General features: G+C 40.2%; 1 protein-coding gene across 1 annotated transcript in view; it reads right to left on the bottom strand.

Moving 5' to 3' along the window:
• The window catches only part of GNAQ (G protein subunit alpha q), a 292,811-nt gene that overhangs the window by 83,442 nt on the left and 190,256 nt on the right, over positions 1–19,113 (bottom strand). The window contains exon 3 of the mRNA XM_007459886.1: positions 2,570–2,724. Coding sequence (XP_007459948.1) covers positions 2,570–2,724 — 155 coding nt within the window. The remainder of the gene's footprint in view (positions 1–2,569; positions 2,725–19,113) is intronic.

Here is a 19,113-nt window from a genome sequence, read left to right as displayed (position 1 = left end):
AGGACATTTTGGAAGAATGTGGGAAATATGAACTGGGTACGGAATGATGAAAAGGACGGCTGATTATTCTTAGGTATAATATGGCATTATTTATTATGTAAGCAAATGTCCTATTTTTTCAAAAAGATGCACACTGAAATGTGGGTATAAGGACATATAATTTACTTTATTCCTTCTGCATAAACATATGGTTAAAAAAGAAAAAAAGTGCATGTGCATATGCACTTATATACCCACATGATGTACAGTTCAGAAAATCGAGTTCTCCCTATACCCACCAGGGGAAAGTAGAACTGTTTAAAGAATAATCATGCGAAGGGGTTGAGATCAGCCTGTCCCAGGTGCCCCCGTATCTTCAGCTCTAACATGAGGGATGTGCCCACAGAGCAGGCGTGTTTTTACGGTAGACGCAGGCTGTGCGACAGAATTCTAAGATGGTGGCTCTCCCAGCATCACAGTGCTAACAGGGGCCTGGAGAAACCGCTACGGATAGCTCTTTGCCCTAAAGCAACTCATGGGTACTTGTCTGGGAATGCACAAATCTAAACTGAAGGAATGTCACCAGACATATGGTGGAGCTTTGTCTCAAGAGCACAACCGTAGCAACCAACCCAGGTGTCCTCAGGGCAAACAGGAATCTCTCCGGGGGCCTATCCCAGAAGCGGGAGGCAAACCATTTCCTAAGGGGGGTGGGGCCCCAACCCTGGTAAGCAACATCCTTATGGGACACTGGTGCTCTGATACCCTAGTCGCAAGACCTCTCTGTAGGGAGAACAGATCTAGGTGGCAGGTAAAGAACAGAAGAGGTAAGGAGGAGGGGGAGAGACAGGATTTATGATAAAGTAAAAAGACGGGTGTTAGAAACAATGAGAGGTGGAGGGTTTATTTGTTTACGTAACTTTATAATGGACCAGGAGAGGCGTCACAATAGCAAAGTGCGAAGTGAAGAGGAGTTAAAGGAGAACCAGAGGTGAGGGCGGACAGCGGAAGACATACTGAGCAGCAATAGGAACGAGGGGTAAAAGCACAGCAGCAATGTGGGGGAGATGGATGGAGTCTGGAATGGCAAAGGAAACAGAAAGACAGAGGGGGCAGGAAGCAAAAGGAAGACAGCTGGTCAAAGGTTGAGGGGGCAGAATTTGGAACACATCAGAGCTGAACACATCTTCATCTCTCCACTCACAGGAACTTAACACAGTAGGAATTCGGGGCAGTGGCGGTGGGGGGAGGGAGGGAGGAAGGGAAGGGGGCGAAGGAAGGCGGGCAGACACGGAAGAGGAAGACTGAGGACAGGCAGTGTGGAAGGCTCCGTGAAGGCGTGGAAGGACAAAAGAAGTAGGGAATGAGGAAGCGCGCATTTCAGAGGCACTGAGCGGTGGGTATTAGCTTACACACGACAGACACGGTGCTCCTGAGCGTTCCGCGTCACATTTCAGAATTATGTAATTCAGATTTACCTTAGGAATACAAGAATTGTTTTGACCAGGCAACATTTCTTTGGCTAACCTGAATCATAACTTATCTTATACAAATGCCTAGAACTAGGGTAAGAGCATGATCCACTTTACTTCAAAAACAGAGCCAAACAGCTCTTGGATGTTCTCTGCACTGCTGAGTGATGCCTATCAGCCTATGGGGCTCCTTATTTTCCCCATGGTCCTGCTCTCATCCAGAGGGTCATTTCAACACATGAACTGCCCTGAGGCTGCTGAATATTTTCCACCCTTTCTTCTGTCTGCCCAGAACCAATACAAGAGGCAAATGCTGGGTTAACATAATTAATGTAGACAGAAATCTGGCTAAATACTACTAAAAATAATCCATTTTTCAGGCGCCCAATTATCTACATTGCTGACCACATTGATTACATTAATCCAATGACTGCCAGATCTTTACTTTCTTTCTGTTAGGCAAGATTTAATCTAGAGAACTAACAAAGCTCTCTAGGATGCAAATCTCTCCCAGGACACATGATTTTGATTGACAGCTCACAAAATAATTCGGGAATGCATGCAAAATTAGACTCCCACGCAATTTTCATGCAAAGGCAAATCTATCCATCAACATAACAGTGGCTCCCAGGAAGCAGTCAAGGTTCTGTGCCTGGAAACTAGAAACCAGGAGGTCTGATGCTTGCGAAGCCATAATCAAGCGCATTTGTTTGAGGTTCTTAATGTGCGTAGGTGTTTTCCAGCATATGAGTAAGATCAGAAATTTGCATTAAAAATTATTATTACAAGATTTCAAAGCACAATGAAGTATGTGTTTGAGAACTGCTGGTTTACAATTTGTGGAAAGAGACAGGTTAGTGAATGCAGATTCCTAGAGTCTTCAGTTTGTTTTTCAAACAGAAAACAGTAAAATACTCTCCCTGACTCATGATGCCAGTCCCTTACAATATAGTTTAAATTTATGAGGTTGGCACAAGTTTAATGCCTACACTTCCTAACTGTGCAGTTAGAATCAGATAACAAAACACACATTACAGAACACAGAAGGTCTCACTGCAGAGCACCTGCACATGAAAGCAAAGAGAAAGGTCCAAAGGGCCTCCTGGGGGAATACTTACTATTTGGTAGAGTCAGATAACTGATATTCCCGTCGTCTGTCATAGCATTCCTGGATTCCAGGATCGTTCCATAAACTCTTTATTGCATCTACATACGGATTCTCAAAAGCAGACACCTTCTCCACATCAACTTCTCGAACTAATTGTGCGTGAGCCTGTTTAAAAAAAAAAAAAAGTTTTCATCTCCTTTCCATCACTGAAAATTGCCTTTGGTTTGCACACTACATTGTGCACAAGTGAGGTCTTTCCTCATATACTGGTTTTTGAACTGGTTTATAATAATGTAATGCTTCTCTTTTTTTTTTTCTTAGATAAAACCCAATCCCAAATCTTTCCCTCTAGATTAAACCATGAGGCTACCTAAAGTTGACTAGAGGAAAGCAGAGTGTTTGGTTCCCGTCGGAACAATGAGGACGTCATGCTACACATAATAACTGTTTTCAGGTGATGATCATAATCCTAAAACAATTAATGTTATTAAAGGGAAAAAAGAGACCCTCTTCCCCTCTGTGTTTATAGTTTATTATAATTAAACGCGTAATATACCCAGCCCTGAGTGTTCTCATGGGCTGGGTATTCACTGAGTAGCAGAAGCTCAATCAGACTCCCCAACTAATCAGGGTTAGTGTCTATGGCTCGCTTCTGGGATAGGGGTAAAACCACAGAAGAACAGTTAATATTAACGACTGAACCTGAGCAGCGGTAGGCATGCCTCTCCACTCCCACACTCCTGAACTGCCAATATTTATTTTATAGCTGCCTTATATATATTATCAGATTGAGGAGGCTATTCAGTTTTTTTTAACAAGGAAAAGGGACTTTGTTATTTTCATTATACAACACTTAGCAGGAAAGAGGTAAAAAGATTTAAAAAAAAATTTTTTTTCAACAAGATTTGAAATCAAAATGTTGTATGGTCAACCCCCAAATTAACCAGAATATATCACTGTCTAACAATCTCAAACAAAATAGGTTTTCATGGGTGTAGTTTACATGTAAATTACATATGCACATGAATATGGAAATCAACAAATAACTAACTATCTTGAAAACTGGAGACAGATGGCTGATAATTTGTTAAAACAGTCTTGATTCTGTACAGATAAACAAACTTCTGAACTAGGTCAGTGAATGGTTATCTTGATTACATGATGACCCAATTATTCTTTTCATAGAGTTTTAAGCAGATAGAATTTAATAAATTTAATCCATGTTAGGGCTGTCTGGTTCCCCATCTTTATCTTCCTTCTCATCCCGTAAGAGGGAAGGGCCCCATGTCATTAGACTAATCTTGACTTAGAGAAAGTTTTAAGAAGCCCAACATGCCAAGACTGAAGAAACCACCTTTCTTGCTAGCTCTGCTCTGACCCTGACAGTCAGATCTAGTAAGTGAGAAGCCCTATAGCTCTGCCCTGCACCCCAACCTTGGAAAATGGATCCCTATAGTTGTTTTCTGTACCCAGTCCCTGCCCAGGCAATCTGTCTTATCCCACCAGCAATCCTGCCATCCTGAAGTCCTGTTCCCAAGTCCCAGACCTCAGGTGGGCCTACCTCAGTCACAGTTCCCCATGAGGCTCCCCCTTGAAAACGGTATCACTGGCTCCCCAATGAATCCCCAGTGCTGTGCTCCGCCTGGCTCTGTAGCACCTGTTGCTCCGTGTCGATACCAAAGACTGTACTGGTCCCACCTGCTCTGCCGTCTGCCTGCTCAAGTGGACCTCCTTCAAGCACGAAACACTGCCTGTGGGGCCTCCTGCACTTTGCCCAGCAGGCATGTCTCATACCTTCACAGGTATGCCTGATGTCAAGATTTGACCTCGCCTTTCTGCCTTTGCTCACTGAATACAAACAAGTGCTAACTCTCTGTGTCCTGAGATATGACAACGATCACCCATGGTATAATCCTCAATTAGAATCCCCGTGGCTATGTCTGTTTTACAGCGTTCTCTAGAGGATTCTGTGCATCTTGGAGGGCAGATGTGGGGCAGGAACAGGGATGTATGGGATGGTCTCCTACTGGATATACTCTAAAGACATGGTTTTAATCTGACTCTGCTGCTTCTTATGACACTGGATAAGTTGCTTAATCTTGCCAAATGTTATCTCTGGTGGGGAACATCCTGCCCCAACAAGCTCACATGACTTACTATTGTGCTACAATACAGTAGTTGACTGGTTCTCAAAAGGTGGTACACACACCAGCCAGCATCACCTGGGAATGTGATAAAAATGCAAATCCTTCCATCCTACCTCAAGCTTTTTGAGTAAGAAACTGATTAGCAAATCCCTGTTTTAACAGGCCCTCTGGATGATTCTGATACATGGAAAAGTTCGAGAACCACGGCGAACTATTAAGCATCACACAGACACTAGTTGTTGTGGTCATAATTAATTGTCTGGCTGACCAGAAAATTGCTATTGGAAACTAAAGAGAAGGGTCCCAGAAAGGCAAGAGCACTCCAAAGCAAGGGGCATTATAAGGGCCAGGAAGCCATAGAAATGAATAAAACAAGCTAGATGTAGGCAATAGGGAGTGATAGGGACTACAGCACACTGAGAAACACACACCCTAATTAAAGAGGACAGCTGCTATTTACCTCCCACTAACTGTTGCCATTGGGATATAAGCCCAGTGTTGCCAGATCTTCCGATTTACCAAGGGAAGCCAAAAATCTAGATTTTTCCATGAAATATCCCTAATTTTTATTCTTGGCAATGCTATAAACGATAAAGTATATCTGTGCCTGAGTTGGATCAGGTACCACTCATCTGCTCCTCCATTTACTTCCCTAATAAGATTGACCAATAACACTGTGTCCTACACAGAACCTGGAACACAGTAGCTGGCCACTTAACACATGCTAATAAGTAATTCTGCAGCACTTTCCTACAACAATATTTAGACAAACTATTATACCATCCATTGGGAGGAACGGTTGAGACCTCTCTGAATTGCATAAAAGCTACGTGATGATACAGGTTAGTGTAGGCAGTATGTAAAAACTGAATTTGATACTCACTACACTGGGCCAGCCATGTCATCCGGAAGGAGTTCTGTTTCTAGAGAAGGTAACTTATGCCAGAGAAAACAGTTTCAACATAGCAGACACTTTTTACTATGACGATTAAATGTTTACTGAACCCCAGTGAAATGCTAGGTAACATAGCAATTAAAGACTTAGATGTAGCTGCCACGGAGGGGTAGGGGTGGAGTTGGCGGGAACAGTCCATATAGCCGGCAACCAAACAAAGCACAGGAGTATGTGCTCCAGGAGGAGAAACGAGGGAACATTTGCATTTCCATCTTTAATTTCAGTTGACTGTAAGGGCATTTAAATAGACAATATCCCCAACAGTTGTGTAACCGAAAAGCCTGCTCCTGTAAAATGAGATTACTTTCTGTTGTTAGAAAACTCCTCTAATTTCCTATCTTGCTCCATTTCGGTTTGCTTTTTCTTACATCTGGAAGGCCTTCTCTATTCCTTTCTTTAGCTTTCGTTCAGGGGCCGTATCCTATGCCATCTCTGACAGGAAGATGTTCCTAATGTTCCTCCTCTCCCACAAAATGTGAGCTTTGTGTCTTTTTTTTTTTTTTTTTTTTTTGGCGGTACGTGGGCCTCTCACTGCTGTGGCCTCTCCCGCTGCGGAGCACAGGCTCCAGACATGCAGGCCCAGCGGCCATGGCTCACGGGCCCAGCCGCTCCGCAGCATGTGGGATCTTCCGAGACCGGGGCACGAACCCGTGTCCCCTGCATCGGCAGGCGGACTCTCAACCGCTGCGCCACCAGGGAAGCCCAGCTTTGTGTCTTGAACCATGGAACTTCTACATTTTGCTTTACGTTGATAGTTACCTCTTGGCTGATCGTCTTCTAGACTATACATTGAGGGAAGGGGCTGTAGCTTACTGGCTCTAATTTCTTTTGGGGCCCAGCACAGAGTGAGCAACAACAAATATTTGTCTAATTTAAGTGCATTTAAAAAGTACATATAAACACAGTGTCAAGTCCTACAAGTCAAAGACAAGTTTCTCAAGGAAATCTTCCATCCATTACCTACTCTCTCAGAACCACATAATCCTTAACAGCACTTATCTCAGTAGCTAGTGTGCATCTAATCTGTGTGCTATTTGTTAGTATCTTTCTCCCTGATCACCATATAAGTTCCAAGACAGGCTCAGCATTGCAGTATCAGGGTCTAGCAGAGTGCCTGCCACTGATGCTCAATAAATATTCTTTGAATGAAGTATATAAGGAAGGAAGAGTGGAAATTATACTAAACTGGAAATTGGGACACCTAAATTCTAGGCCTAACACAAGCCATAACCCTTAGAAGAAACTACTTTACCTCTATAGAGCTTCATTTTCCTGGTCCACAAGATTATGCAATTGAAACAAATCATCTCCCTAAGGCTTCATCTAGCCATAAACTGCATGACTGTAAATAAATACATCTAGAATGCATGGAGCACCAAGGAGTTACAACACTGTCCCTCCAGGAGCACATAATATATCATTTATTGAAACAAGACCTCACTATTTCAAACAGTGCCTGACAATAAAGGGCAGAACATGGTTAAGTCTGTACATCGGCAATGCTACACAGGGGTTGAGAAAGTAGAACTCAGTATGGATAGAGAGGTCAGGCAACATGTCAGAGAGAAGAGAGGATTCGGCTGGCAGGCGGAGATGAAGATGATGAACAAAGGCTCAGTAGACAAAATAAACATGGCCCTCTCTTCTAACTGTGGGAAAAAAAACAGTCTAGTGAGGAAGCATCAGGCTGACCCTTACTGCAAATTAAACTCCACAATGAAAGCTAGAGTATTAATCTCAGCTATGAAGCATAATCAACCTCCACCAATTATGAAAGTATATTGCCCTCAAAAACCACAAGACCACCGCTTTGCCTTCATCCAGGTCATAATTTCTAAGTCGCTTTTATTGCCTGCTAAGCTTTGTTTTTTAATTCCACCCTTGCTGTTTTGTAAAATGACATTCAAATATAATCAACTGTAATTTGCATTTATGTAAGAGCTTTCACTTGAAGTTCTCAAGTTATTTAAGTGTGACAGCATTTTACAAAATACACACGGAATTTTTACATTGCCTATACAAATGTCCTCAATGGAAGTGCAATCCTCGCATTTTTTTGGTAAAAAATATTCTGTATGTGCAAAGAATATTTTTTAGTACAATGTGTTAGACTAGGAAGATAAATTAGACCCTTTTCTATTTGTCCAAATGTCAGATGTGAAGTTGTAAAAATCACAAGTAATTACGTGAAATTAAACAATTACTAATGAAAAAGGCTATGATGAAAAGGAAATAAGTCATTTCTAATAATATAAATAAGTTACAAATGACTACCCTTTTTATTTTGAACACTGTAAATAGAAAAGCAAAACAGGTATGAGTTAGTTAATCATATAAACAAAATGCAAAATATAATTCTATTTCATTTCAAGTTACAGTTGAACACACTAGATGGAAATACTTAATAATGAAAGTTAGCTTTCAGAATTCTTAGCAAGCTGGTGGCAAGCCTCAGAGGGAACACTGTGAGAACTAAGTAGCTACTCTTAGGAACTCTTGGCAGAATTTTCGGTTAAGACCACATGGAAACCGCAGGATGTGCCAATGTGGTAATGTCTTGTTTTGGTGATTCGGTGGTCATAAAATTCAGGTAAATCTTAGATGTGTTGATATTTCCAAGGTTGCTTCAGCAAGAGGAAGGAAGAACTGAGTTCCCACCACAGTGAGTCTTACCCTGCCCACAGAAGGCCAAGCCTTCAGATGAAATAACAAAGATCTTATAGTCACTTTGGAAGGATTTTCAAAAACTCATTAACAGCTCGAGGTGGCTTTAGGCTGGAATGTCACACCTATTCCGGTTCCTACACTCTAGAAGCAGAAAACCAAACGGTAACTTCCACATTTTTGAAGTTCTTAGACACAAATATTCAGCTCATTAGGGCTGCTCTGTTTGAAAGGATGCCCAACACACACAGAGGGGCTCTGAATTAGAAAAATTCTGAACTGCTGTCTAAGTATGTTTTAATCCTGAACCAAGGTGCACATCTTCTCAATCCTTTCTTTTTTCCTTGTTGCTTATTTCCATTTTGGCATTTGAGTCTAAGTTATGAAAACAACCAAAAAAGGAACCGGCTTTTTTTGTTTTCTTCTCAAAGGAAATACAGAGTAAAATGATGGACCTTGGGATCAGATCTCTCTGTTGTAATCCCACCTTCACCCAGTACTAGTTGAGCATGAACTTGGGCAAGCAACATCTCTAAACCTCTGTTTCCTCATCTGTCAAATGGGGGTAACAATGGCATTTATTTAATTTTTTTAACATCTTTATTGGAGTATAATTGGTTTACAATGGTGTGTTAGTTTCTGCTTTATAACACAGTGAATCAGTTATACATATACATATGTCCCCATATCTCTTCCCTCTTGCATCTCCCCCTCCCTCCCACCCTCCCTATCCCACCCCTCTAGGTGGTCACAAAGCTCCAAGCTGATCTCCCTGTGCTATGCGGCTGCTTCCCACTAGCTAGCTATTTTACGTTTGGTAGTGTATATATGTCCATGCCACTCTCTCACTTTGTCCCAGCTTACCCTTCCCCCTCCCTATATCCTCAAGTCCATTCTCTAGTAGGTCTGTGTCTTTATTCCCGTCTTGCCCCTAGGTTCTTCTGACAAATTTTTCTTTTTAGATTCCACATATATGTGTTAGCATATGGTATTTGTTTTTCTCTTTCTGACTTACTTCACTCTGTATGGCAGTCTCTAGGTCCATCCACCTCACTACAAATAACTCAGTTTCGTTCCTTTTTATGGCTGAGTAATAGTCCGTTGTATATATGTGCCACATCTTCTTTATCCATTCATCTGTTGATGGACACTTAGGTTGCTTCCATGTCCTGGCTATTGTAAATAGAGCTGCAATGAACATTTTGGTACATGACTCTTTTTGAATTATGGTTTTCTCAGGGTATACGGCATTTATTTTAAATTTATTTATTTATTTATTTTTGGCTGCGTTGGGTCGTCACTGCTGTGCGCGGGCTTTCTCCAGTTGTGTCGAGCGGGGGCTGCTCTTTGTTGTGGTACGTGGGCTCTAGGCACGTGGGCTTCAGTAGTTGTGGTTCACGGGCTCTGGAGCGCAGGCTCCATAGTTGTGGCGCACGGGCTCAGTTGCTCCGTGGCATGTGGGATCTTCCCGGACCAGGGCTCGAACCCATGTCCCCTGCATTGGCAGGCAGACTCCCAACCACTGCGCCACCAGGGAAGTCCCTATGGCATTTATTTTAGATGGTTAAATGACAGAAAGGATGTAAAACACTTAAAGGCAGACCTAACACCCAAAGCTGCTAACTGTTTAAAAAGCAGAAGAAAAGGAAAATAGCAAAGGAAACATAAAACATGCGGTGTACACACTTACCAGCTCTGTAACCTTAGGCAAATCACCCACCTTTATTTGCTCAAATGTGAAACAACATTCTAGAGACCAGCCTGGATAATGGATCTCAAAGGGTCCTCAAATTTGCAAACACCCCTTAAAATTTCCTACTGAAAACGTGGGCAAGAACTATCATTTCTTAGACCACTTTGCCTTCTCTGACTTCATTACAACTTGAACAGCTGACCTTCATTCATTAAGATGCACTGAACACAGAGTGACAGTTGATGCATTTTCTTATGGGCATTACTGCATAAATGACAAAGAACAGCAAAGTCACACCAAGCTGCTGCTGGCTGGGTTCACGTAGCCAGTGACTCATTCCTATAGAACAGCCTCTCCACACTTAAGATTCAACTCATGGCTCAGCAAAATTACAAATTACTACATGACACAGCCTTTTGAAGTCCCTGATGAAAATGATAAATCCTGTGTGTGGAATCTTTCAGTGCTAGGGAATCTACTGATTCTCCTTTGCTAAAGCATCCACATCCCTCTTTACTCTGGTATCACAAGAACAGAGTAGGTATCCACAGATACTCAAGACCCTTATAAAAATTGTCAGAGTATTTGCATATAACCTATGCACATCCTCCCATATCCTTTAAATCATCTCTAGATTACTTACGATACCTAATACAATGTAAATGCTATGTAAATAGTTGCCAGGGACGGGGAACAACAGCTTGAAATCAAACCGGGCTTCAATCATAACTCTGTCACACTCCAGCCCTGTATCTTTAGGCGTGTCTCTCAACTTTCCTGAACCTCAGCTACCTCATCTATGAAATGGGAAAATAATTCATTTTAGGGCTGTTAGAAAAGTTCTAAGAATTGTTAGTAAAATACCTAAAACAAGTATTATAATTACTATGAAATCTTGAGCTATTTCAAAATTACCATTAATAAATATTATCTCAACACTTTTCCACCATATGTCAGGCAATACACTAGACACTGATGAAGCAGATAATTTGTGTTAAATACAATATCCCAGACAGCAAAATATTAGATAAGAAAGTTTATTAAACTGTCACATATTATTCTACTTTAAGATTTTACAAATTGATTTATTATCATTATTAGATCTGCTTTTCTAAGGTTAGAGCTTTATTTTTCATCTTTATTACAGCATTCACCAAGGTAATCAATGACTATAAGGCACACTGCCTTTCCGCAAAAACTCTGCTGAAAATCTGTTTCTCTTTTTGGTTTTGCTTCACTATAAGCTACATGTGCTTAATCTAACATATAGCAGATTCCTTCTTTGATGGAGAAAATACTCCTTTATTATTTAAAATGTTCTTTTTCTTTTAAAGAACTCCATCTCTTTCTTGGCCCTACCACTATAAATTTCACACAAATATTTTCTATTTAGCCCTCTGCTTATTATTTTCCTTTTTCATGTTCATAGGCCATGTCATAATTATCAGGATCAATGACATTGTAGGTCAGAGGCTGATGCACCATGGCATAACACACACCAAGCAGTTCCAAAGAGTCTGTTGACTGCTGTAATTACATGGTTCCATTATGTAGAATCTTGCCCTCAGGTCTGTAAAATCTTGGGATGAAATAAAAAATTGTGCACTCTTTGAAATCACCTTCATGATTATGATGGTAATACACACACACACATTGTGAATACTACAAAAACGTTTATTTTCAAAGAGTTAATTCAAAGTCACAGTGATAACGAAGAAATTAGAAGATTCTTTTAAAGATATACGTATTTATTAAGAGTCAAAGAATTAAGCATACTTGTATGGCTACTTTCAAAGAATATTTCAGAACCATTAGTTACTTGGGATTTTAATGGCTATTTTTTTGAAAAGTGGGTTCTAGAGCCAAAGTCAGATAACTGTAGAGAATGATGTTTATAAAAAGTTAAACAGACGGTCTACATTGCAGAACTTGGAACCTTTAATAAGACAACGGTGCTAGGAATCCATGAGAACAGGGTAAGGGTGGAGGCATTACTGTATGACCATGGCAGCACTTCCCCCTCAGATCAGTTGATGAGACTGGTGTTCTCGTGAATCGCACTTTGAAAAACACTGACTAGAGACTGAGACTCCTAATAACCAAGTAAGGACTGATTTTACACAAGCAAAACAACTGACTGGCTGATGCTTCCCCATGCTGGCATAACAGGCTAATGCCTGCTTTATAGATTCACATCATTCTCATTGTTGAGTTCACATTTTGCATGTGGTTCATTTCCTGAAATTATGTCTCAGAAGAAACATAATCATTTTAGCCCTTTGCAATGTCTGGGCTCCTACAATCTTATTAACCAGAGGAGTGTGTTGCTGCTGGTCTGGAATTTTATTTTGTTTGCCAATAGGAAAAACAGATCAAGAAGATTTCCCTTCTTAGCTTGGTAGACATTCAGACAAAGCTGAAAAAAAAAATTTGAAAGAACAAGCTCCTTAATGAAGGGAGGTCCGGAGGTACCCGGAAATCTCACGGCCCTGCAGAGTCTTTGTGGGACACCCACTGTGAAACCTGACCACTGCAGCTTCAGAAATTGTGTTCAGGGCTTGCCTGGTGGCGCAGTGGTTGAGAGTCCGCCTGCCGATGCAGGGGACACGGGTTCGTGTCCTGGTCTGGGAATATCCCACATGCCGCGGAGCGGCTAGGCCCGTGGGCCGTGGCCTCTGAGCCTGCGCTCCGCAACGGGACCAGCCACAACAGTGAGAGGCCCGCGTACTGCAAAAAAAAAAAAAAAAAAAAAAAAAAAAAAAAAGAAAAAAAAAAAAAAAAAGAAATTGTGGTCAGGAGAACTAAAAGCGAAAGGCTCGTAGCCCCAGAATTTTGCAGAAGAAAAGGAACTTCCTAGAACACTTGTCTAAATACCTCTTTAACTCAGAGAGCAAGAAACTGTTCCAACAGTAAGAATGTAAAAAGAATCAACGGCAATGATGTCTAACTGTTCTATGAAGACGAGTAATGAAACATCTAGAATCTGAGTAGGAAGAAGGGAAGGGAAATAAGAGAACCCACATCTTGCTAGGCACATTTGGGGAGCAAAGAGTAATACATATAATTTGTCACTTTGAGAAAGGACCCAAATTTCAGGAAGATTACATATAAGAATCAATTGCAAAAAGTTACTTGGACCAGTGTTGAGAAACTGGTAACTTTCTAGTGAGAGTATGATATAGTTTATAGTGTATACATGACATTCTGGAGTATGAAAAGGAATATTAACAAAAGTTAATGCTATATATCTTTGAAATATTATTTATTGACCAACACATCAGTTATATTATATTGGTATTGTTAAAACGTTTTCAAACATAAAATTCTTTCTAAAAAATAAAACTTTCATATATCCATATAAAGTAAAAAAAATTTAAAAATGAGAAGTTTTCTTACATTCATGTATTTTAGTACATTCATGTATTTTCGTTATGTTCTTAGCCATTTCTGTTTCTAATATCATATCCCTGACATTTTTAAGATTATATTTTTTTCATTATGGACATATTATATAACTATTTCATGGAATTGCCTGCAATAGTCCTCAAAATTGCATTAACCATTTTAGGTTAATAAATTTGAAATTGTAACATTTTCAGTTGGGTCCTTCTCTATAGACCTTAATATTTTTAATTGAAAAATATTCCCTCTTAGGGGCTGAAATACCTGGTAAGCACAAAACAAATTCTGCTAAATGGGAGGTATTCTTAACTCTATTATTTTTTTCAAATGCAAATTTGTACATATTTCAGATCAAATATTTTCATAGGAAGTATCTCATTTATCAGTTCATAACATTCTTCTTCCACAGATACCTTCAGGAAACAAAACTCAAGATTGGTAGATTATCACAGCTTGTTTGAAAGCAATTATGACTGTGTGTGAGTCATAACTAATTGCAAGTACATTTCTGCTCCATAGGCTTCTTAATTTAATAAATGTTTTACTGTAACATTGTGCACCATTAAGCACTACATTCACATCATTACCACAAAATATTTTTATTTTCAACATGTTTTAGAGAAGCAAAAACATTCATAGTATTCAAAATAATGAGAGAGATTTCACTTTATCAAAATGAACTATCAAAAGCTGTACCCTGATTCCATGAATTAAAAGAGGGAGAAAACCAAACCATCAATTGTTTGCAAAGAGTTCCTTCTGCTAAGGGAGTTAACAGATGAATAATTACTGCCTCATTTTTTTGCACCCGAATAAGAAAACTTGGAATAAGAAATGAACCAAAATAACTTGGAAGGAAAGTCACTCGATCTAAATGAAAAGTCATGCTTCACAGAGTAATATAAAAATGCATTTCCTGCAGCTGCCCATGCTAAAATGTCATCTTTGGGCACAATCTTCTGAATGTAACAGCTAACTTCTGAAGTAGATGCTGACACTTTTTCAGCAGATCTGTGTCATTTGAGTTTTGTGTGGTTGATGATATCACTTTGGGTATAATGGTGGATGCTGCTAAATATCAACAAACAATTTTGTACAAGTTATACATTACCATTCATTTTTTTGAGAAACAAAAATTCAGTATTAAATTTTTTGTTAAATATGCATTTTCAGGTTAGAAAAGAAAAGCTTACTGTGGCCAAAAGAATTTATTTCAAAATAAAATCATTATCAGACAATAAAACAAACAGTTATAGATTTACACCAAACAATAAATGATAAAACCATGGGAGCAAAAGCTATCATGGCAAGACCACTGTGGCAAGACTGCTCAACCTAGATTTTTCCATATAAATTTCACATACACCTAACAATTTTCCACTGACCCTGCTCACTGAAGATTTGGGTGCGTTACTGTTCCTCATAACTTATAGACCAGAGCACAGCATGACTGGCTAATAACAAATGGATGATAAAGGCAGCAGCAGCATATCCTTCCCTACCACCCTAGACACTGGAAGGAGTTGGCTGTCCCTAGTCTCTCTTGTCCATGTTTATTCCATATTAGCAGTGAGTGCCCACATGCTGTCTTTGAAAGAGAGGCGCAGTTACATTGCATCTGGGAAGGATTTGGAAAAGAGCTGGAACATCTTTCAGATTTAAGCAAGTGCTAAAGTGAGGAATGTGTTCAACTGCATGGGCAGAATTTGGAAATACTAAGTGAAAGTCTATCAAATCCATCCTGGCTTATTTTAATACAGCTATTAATAAGAATGCTTCATTAAAAAATGAGAAACTAGAACAAATGCTCAACTAGTGGGATGCTGGGACAAGAGGTGTAAAGCGAAAGTGTCTCGGGCAAACTAGGACGCAGGGTCGACCTCTGTACGGGGAAGACTTGAGCTAGGGGATCAAGAAGACTAGAAGTGACCTGACGGTCTGGAGACCTGCTTGGTTTAGCACAAACAATTTTTTTTAAAGCGGCCAACATCTAAAATTGAGAACTTTTCCATTAAACAGAAAAATAGCTTTCCTACTTCTCTTGATAAACTGTAAGATCCAGCAACACTATGCCCATATTCCAAGAAGACAAGAGGCCACAGCTCGTAAGCTACTATCTGCCCCTCACTGTTGTCAATAACAAAGGGAGAGAGGATGATTCTTTACGGAAGTGAAGAATATCCTCTGTCCTATAATGCCAAAACTCCCTACCTAATTAACTAAGTTGTGCTGAAGAACAGAACGTGTCCAGCTTCACGTGACCTGCCTGGCCCTGAAGAAATCTGATTTTACACCCTACCCACCACCCCCAGCTCCCACAGAGCTTGTGTAAGTCTTGCATTCTTTGTGTGATAAGGATGCTTATACACTCTCTGCATGAGAGGAACTGAGAATTACATTGTATCTGATGCTCACCAGTGGGCACTGTCTCAGCTTCCTGGTCAGGATCCGTTGAAAAATGTTGTGCACCTGTGATCTTCCAGTATTTCCCCCTCACCATCCCTTTAAATTATATCCTAGCACTGTGGTTACACTGAACTGTGAATGTTTGTGTTATGAGTTCCAATCTACCCCGGTCTAACCAAGGGGACCAGGGCATGTGTTAGGTGGAAAATGGTACCATATGGTTTGGGTTGTTACAGGTGGTCGTGACTGTCGATAAGGTGTGATGCACAGTGAGTAGCTAAGGAAGGGTCTGTGGCTTTGTTGTCAAACACTGAGTTTCATCCATGCTCCCATTTACGTGCTTTGGAGCTTCTCCAAGCTACAATTTCCTTATCCCTAATCTGAGATAATGATACCTTCATCACAGCACTGTCATAAAGCTTGAATGTAATACTATACATAAAACAGCACAGTAACAAGCACACACTAATGGCTCAGTACACAGAAGCAGCCTTTAGTTTGTACTTCAGATATGATCCAAGGGGAATTATGGTGCAATACCTTCAACCTAGCTCTTTTCTTACATTTAGTGAACTAACCCTTTGTGAAGGTGGGCAGGAGGTGGGGGGATGGGCGGTGGTTCAACTTTAGGGAATCTATTTCAAAAATATAATTTCCATGATTCCTACCAACATGCTATATAGCACTAACAGTTTGATATCTTAAGGAAATGCTATTTTAAACTCTTACTTAAATTATACAATAATTACAGTGGTGATTATTTTACCGTTATAACTGTTTTTCCAAATAGCAGCATGTTAAACTTTATTCACATACAAAATTTTCTCTCTCCATAGGTAAATCCAAATCTCATTACACAGTATTCATCTCAATGTTGAGTTTTCAAAACATGCAAAGATCATAACTTGACTAAAACCTTTTTTTAGACACCCAAATAGATGTGCATGAAGATTTTATCGAATATTTTATACCCAGATGTGCTCTTCCCCTTAAATTCTGATAAGCTTCCCATGAAAATGTGATTGGTGACAGAGCACATGGGTTGTGAAATTAAACCAAACCAAATCAATCTTTATATAACTCAAAAAGACTTAGCATTTTCACTGCTTTTCAGGAAGATAAAAATGCATATTGCTGCCTCTTTTATGTGTTTTCATATCTGTATTTGAAAAGCTTTCATATAATTTCTAAATTTAGCTCCTACTTCCTTTTTACTGTGCCACCTGATCTACAATCCATCTCTGATAACATTCTGATCTTCACTCCAAGGAACCTCCATAGAAAACAACTCTCAGAAGGAAGACAACCTGTCACTAACCTCTTCTTACAGATAGCACAAGACGACCACTTGCTTCCCTTCTGCAGTTTCTGTGGGTACCATCTACCTACATTTCAAAATTCCCTTCACTTGGTGGTAGGAAATATCAACCTTTCTAGAGCTTCAACATCTTTTATCAAAATGATCTCTTGCTAGGAAAATGAATTAAAGGGAGAAATTCATCTCTTTTAACCTAAGGCGGAAGATTGAGGGGGAGAGAAAACAAAGAGAAGCGGCAGTAGAGAGAGAGCTGGTGTGCTGGAATGAGGTTAAAAACAATGTTGCACACATAGCAATTTCAGAATAGTTTATCTGGATTAATGATCATTCTATGAAAATGTTCTTCTCTTTTTATTTTTCCATTAGTATCATATTTAATAAGGATGAGTTACATAGAAACAAAAAATTTTGGTACGAGGAGAAAACTTCTAGCAATACTGTCATCGTTATCATTCTATTAAAGTGTTCTCTTTTTGTTGTCCGTTCATTAATATCTGATTTAATAAGGATGAATTATATAGAGATAACAAAATTTTGCTATGAGGTGAAAGCTTCTAGCAATACAGTCATCCCTCGTTATCTGCGGGGGACTGGTTCCAGGAGCCCCTTGAATATCAAACTCTGTGGATGCTCAAGTCACTGATGTAAAACAGTGAATGAACACAGTTGGCCCTCCATATCCACGGGTTTCGCATCCACGGTTTCTGCATCTGTGGATCTGAGTGTGTAGCCAGTAAATATAGCATAGGAGTCTTGCATTTATGAAGGAAATCCCTGGTCACAAATAGCAGAAGCCCTTAATTAAAAAGCTAACCTACAGATCTGGCGAAGAAAGGATGTGCAGTGGGGACTCAGTCTTCCAAGAATCCTATCCACCCTCCCATTTAAGCCTTTCCTAATTATTCTTGTCTTCTTGGGGCATTTATAGTCTTCATAAAACACCGGTTGGGCACCAAGCTATATACTGCCTGGCACTGCTATTTAAGTGCTCCATGTCTATATGTTCAGAATGTCTAACAATGCTGTGAATTACTTCAGGGTAGGGACTGTCTAATATTCCTTACATTCTAGCAAAATGCTAGGGCTGCTCAATAAATATTCCACAATGAAAATGAACTGTCTTCCTTTCTGATACATTTGTCCAGAAATGTGACCTAACAAGAGCGAGGATAAGCAGAAAAAATGACCAGTAATGGACAGAAGAAACAGTCCTGCCCAGGAAGTTGGGAAGTCTGGCTGGGCCTCTGGTACGATATTAGACTGGTTTCTTAACCTGTATAGGTTAACTGTTGACTTCTGTAACTGAGTTATTGGACTAAAGAAGGTGGAGGTGCCTTGCCCTTATGATTACACATTCAAACATAAGCTAGGGTGAAATTAAAATATTTATCCAATGGTATGGCATGGGCACTGGTCAAACAGAACACAGCAGAGCTCTGGACTTCCCTTGCCATCCCTCACATCAACCTTTTAGCTCCTGGACCGTGAAGAGGGCAAGAATGTCCCAGGTGCTGGAGTCACTCAAGGAACTTAGGGCAGTGACTATATTATAATTTAACAAAATTTTAATGCTGGTATAGTGCGTAATGAGTAAGGGCTGAATACCAACTCAGCCTATAAGTGTTATCTTTGAACCATAAAGGTGTTAATTTTATTCAGAATTTATTATTCATCTGATGGCGCAGGACTACCTAAGGGCTGGCAATAAAATGAAAACAGAGATTCCCACCAACACTATCAATAATGGGCCTTTTTGATTCTGCTCCTCCCCATACTTCTAACTCAATACTTTTCTTTTCTTTCTTTCTTTTTTTTTTTCGCGGTACGCAGGCCTCTCACCGTTGCGGCCTCTCCCGTGGCGGAGCACAGGCTCCAGACGCGCAGGCTCAGCGGCCATGGCTCACGGGCTCAGCCGCTTCGCGGCACGTGGGATCTTCCCGGACCAAGGCATGAACCCGTGTCCCCTGCA

Source organism: Lipotes vexillifer, unplaced genomic scaffold, assembly GCF_000442215.2.
Source record: "Lipotes vexillifer unplaced genomic scaffold, Lipotes_vexillifer_v1.1 scaffold1429, whole genome shotgun sequence".
NCBI classification, from domain to species: Eukaryota; Metazoa; Chordata; class Mammalia; order Artiodactyla; family Lipotidae; genus Lipotes; species Lipotes vexillifer.
This window is presented reverse-complemented; position numbering and strand designations above follow the sequence as displayed.